This window comes from Atta colombica, unplaced genomic scaffold (assembly GCF_001594045.1).
Source record: "Atta colombica isolate Treedump-2 unplaced genomic scaffold, Acol1.0 scaffold344, whole genome shotgun sequence".
Lineage (NCBI taxonomy): Eukaryota > Metazoa > Arthropoda > Insecta > Hymenoptera > Formicidae > Atta > Atta colombica.
The window spans coordinates 573,999-578,589 of record NW_017259453.1 but is presented as its reverse complement, the minus strand read 5'-3'; the positions used below and the strand labels follow the sequence as shown (position 1 = coordinate 578,589).

Below are 4,591 nucleotides of genomic sequence, written 5' to 3'. Positions count from 1 at the left end.
TATATATATATATAATCTTATACGTCTGAAAAATATTATTTATTTGAAATCAAATCAAATTATTTTTCTTACGTACTAAAAAAAAATAGGTAAAAGATATAGTGAATGATCAAAAGAAATTATTAAGGAATCAATAAATCTGTTTTGCTTAAAAATTGTTAGAAAACATAAATTATTATTCTAGAAATAAATCTTTTTGATGAGATACTCAACATGTTTAGAGGAAGGTTTAGATGTGGAATGTGGACGCCGTAAGTCCTTGATTGGATTCATAGCCGGTTTATTCTCGTGTGCACACATGCTCGCTTCAAATGTTACACACTTTTGTAAGAGACTGTGAAAGATATATTTGATTATATTTATCATGATTTAGAACGCATTTAGCAGACATATATTTTGTGAAAAATTGCAAATACAATACCTATAGATAATATTTTATTTATAAAAATGTAAAAGGAATTGTATCTTTCCAGATCTTTTAGTTAACAATATTAATATTTGAAAGAATTCTTAAATACATATTTATTAAATTAATGCTTAAATTATCAAAGAATTTGTCTATGTCTATATTAATTATAAGAATGTGATAGAAAAAATTCGCAATTAAATTAGTAATTAATTAATAATTCATTCTGATGTCTAATTAAATTCTTTCAAACATTTATATGCGCAAAGTATAAACAAATCAAGTAAGATGTATTAAACGCATGTATTAATAAAGTGGTTCTTTTTTTTTAAACGATTAGGCCAGCTATAATCAATTATACTAATTTTGTATAAATTTTTCTATTCGTGAAAATAAGATATGTAATTTTTGCACGGACTATAAAACTTTTAAATGAAAAATCTACACCGATTTGTGATAGTTTTTATTGTGTAATTATATACACAAATGTGCTATTGCGAGCTATGAAATGAACTGAAATGGAACCGTGTTGCGAGTGAGGAACACTGTGCAAATCGATCGGCATCCTGCCAGTTTGCGAGAGGCTATATGGACATCACGAAATTCGCCACCGTCGGCGCCACCGCGGTGGTGCTTTTTATGTGCTGGAGTATATTTCGTTTTGACTATTGATATTATGCTAATGATACCTATTTTTTTTGTCTAAAATACATCAAAACGATATTCTAAAGATGTCAAAAAGAAAACTGAACTATTAGATATATAGCTTCATAATTTCATACGATTGAATTTAAGGTTTCAGCAAAGACGGAATAATTCCATTTTGTTTCTCTTAAAATGTTTAGATCAGATCTGTCCAATTTAAACTCCGGAGCCAAAATGCAAAGCCATCGACGCAAAAAAATTCAATGTGGGTAAGATTTCGGGGACTGTAAAGTATTGATACGCATCTGAATGACGCTTATCAATATTTTACAGTCCTTAAAGTCTGACATTATTTTTTTCATCAACTTTGCGTTTTGGTTTCGGAACTCAAATTGGACAAGTCTAGTTTAGATTATTACTTTAATTAAATAGAATCATTTTTTGATGATATTAAGTTATCTAACGGAAAAACACAATACATTATACAATTATACAACATCGCTTTGAATCTATGATAAACGAATTATTAAGCTTGTATAAAAGAATTCTATTTATACAGTTTTTTAAAGATATATATATATATATATAGTGTTATTTTTACTGTAAATATTGTAATAATAATTAAGATATTGTTATTTTATACTAATTAAAATAAAATAAAAATACGATAATATGTTTATTTAATTTTGTATATTTTTGTGACAGTACTCGTTATTAATTTCATAATACTTATTGCATGTATTATCTCATGATATAATTATGTATAAGAAGTTATGCAATTATATAAAACAGATAATACTTCTTTTCAGATTTTCAGAAAAAAGATAACATAAAACAAATAACAATATTATATCATTTAATGATTATCTAAGGCTTGTAATTTTATAACAAATTATTTTTCTGTATTTATGCAGCCATTTTCAGTTCTCGTTTGATAGATAATATTAAGAATAAGAGAAATAGATAATATTAAGAATGTAGAATATAGATTTATCGTATATATTAAAATCTTTTTATATCCATCGATATTAATTAAGGTAGCATTATATTTTCGTAGAAGAATCAAAATGTATTGTATCCTTTTATGGATTTTAAGTTTAAGTTTCGAGCAGTCCTTTAGTTTATTACGTCATTAAATTTAGATACGCCACTTCTCTCATAGATAACAATGAATAAATTTTAACAGAAAAAAAAATGAGAACGAAGACTTACCAATACTGCTCATAAAAGTATCCTTAATAAAGCACAAATTTATATCGATTCACTTTTAATCACAAAACGATTTCCATTCGATAAACGCACAGGCGTCCATAGGAGAACGAATCTCCAAGCTAGGGATGAAATTGCGCACGAATCGACGCTGGGCGTCGCCATCGTAGGGATGGAACAGTCAGGACGCGGTAAGGTGGTGAATTCAGGGATGGAGAGTGGGGGAGAATTCGAAAGTCGAGCAAAGAGCTTCGTGTCCGACCGCTGCTACGGCGACCTGCAGACTGTTCTGTCGAGCAACCTCGGCTCTCCTCGGTTACGAACAGTCATTAACATAAATTGTCTTCAGTGACAGTTACCACCACTACCTCTCTATAGTATCGGACAAAATAAAGTAGATACAACCGTAATATTCTAACCCGCATATAGATGATTTAGTCTTATGCTATATATATTTAGTAATATTTAGAAGAGATATATTCAAATCATTTTGAAATTTTATTTAGCATGCAACACTTCTGAGATAGTAATTTTTCTTATTACTTTTAACATGTCATAATGAGATCTAATTTTTTTTGTATGAAACATAAACTTATCTAATATATATGAAGAAATTATTTTTAAAAGAAATAAATTATCAAATTCAGTAAAAAGTCGAGCTACCTATATCTTTACTAAACTCTATAATTTTTTAAAAAAAGCATATTTGATATATTTAAATCCATATTTTCTTTTTTATTTTACGATCTGAATATTATAAAATCTGAATATTATAAAATAACGTACGTTATTAAATTTAGTGAATAAAATTTTGGCATTTACTTATATTTGTATCTATATCATGAAAGAAAAAAATTTTATAGCCTTCTTTTTAAACTACTGTTTTCAAGAGCTTTCCAACTTCAGGTATAGATACTGCATTGTATTGTATGTTCGTGAGTTGAGTTATAATATATGTTTCGGAAAGGTAAGGATGTTTCACGCTGAGAGTCAGACTGTATCATGAACACACAATAGTTCGGCATGCCTTCGTATAAATATCCGTTAATATTATTATATTAGCAATAATATTAGCAATAAAACTATAGATAACGTTACAATATTAATGATGATTATTAAAATCATAAAATTATTTTTAATATTATAAAATTAAAAATTGTCATTGCAATTGCGAAGTTATCATTACAAAATTATAAAATTATTTGCTGCTTATTGGAAAAGTTACAAAATCTGTTATGTATATTTAAATAAGAAAATTTGTTTTTTTGTTATATTTCAGATTAATTTAATAGTACTATCTCTAGTATTTGAAAAATAATGATATTTATTTTTAACGTTAAAAGTCAGTTTAGTTTAAAAAGCAAAAATAAGCATTTCGGAATATTCAAATTTATTTATAATATAATTTTTTGTACTTAATTATTAAAATGTAAACTACAGCTTTAAATTTATGTAAGTAGTTCACACGCTTGAGTATCTAAACAATATTTAAAGTTAATATTTTTGTAATATTTTATTTTGAAACATGTAATATCTTATACATTTTTAATGTTATAGTTGTAATATATTTATATATAGTGAAAAAAAAATTTTATTAAAAAAAATTTTGTATAGCTTATGATTTTATCCTTTTTGATTTTATCAACGTCATGCTTTCGGCGGAAGAGTAATTAAAATAAAAATTTAAATAATCAGAAAAATCTTGATTTCTCTCAGATGAGAAAAATTGATTCTATAAAAAATTTCTTAATTTTTCTTGTGTGATCTTTTTTACATATTATATTGTTGTATTACATTGATGGCATTTTTATTTAAACAAAAGTATGAGTCTCTTGTGACAAAATAAAAATTTACAATTATAATTGATTTAGTTATTGATTACAGATAAACAAGGAAAGTTCATTAGTAAAATGATCCAATTCACTACTATTATTCTAACAATGAATGCTTTCCAACAAGAGATACAGATATACCAACAACAAAAATGTAATGACTCTGTATCTTTCGTTGGAAAAATCGAAACTCACTAACATTACATAAATATTATATTTTTTAATTCAAAAATATAAATATAATATAACAACACATATTGTAACAATTTATACTATAGCTATATCGTTGAACAAGAAATTATAATATTATTATTAGTTATTATATTATTATTTATACATTATTAGAGGGGAATTCTTCTCCAATGATATGTTACCGACATACAAAATATAAATTAAATTATTTATGCTTGTATTGATATACATATTTTTAAATTCAGTTATTATACATATATGATATTAATTAGATTTAATAAATAAATTAAATAAATAAGTATATTAT

General features: G+C 25.3%; 1 protein-coding gene across 1 annotated transcript in view; it reads right to left on the bottom strand.

The window, feature by feature from the left end:
- The window catches only part of LOC108690651, a 4,609-nt gene extending 2,197 nt beyond the window's left edge, over positions 1-2,412 (bottom strand). The window contains exons 1-2 of the mRNA XM_018198044.1: positions 2,264-2,412; positions 214-334 (exon numbers count right to left, since the gene is read on the bottom strand). Of these exons, the coding sequence (XP_018053533.1) occupies positions 214-215 (2 nt within the window). The 5' untranslated portion in view covers positions 216-334; positions 2,264-2,412. The remainder of the gene's footprint in view (positions 1-213; positions 335-2,263) is intronic.
- Positions 2,413-4,591: the final 2,179 nt, after the last annotated feature.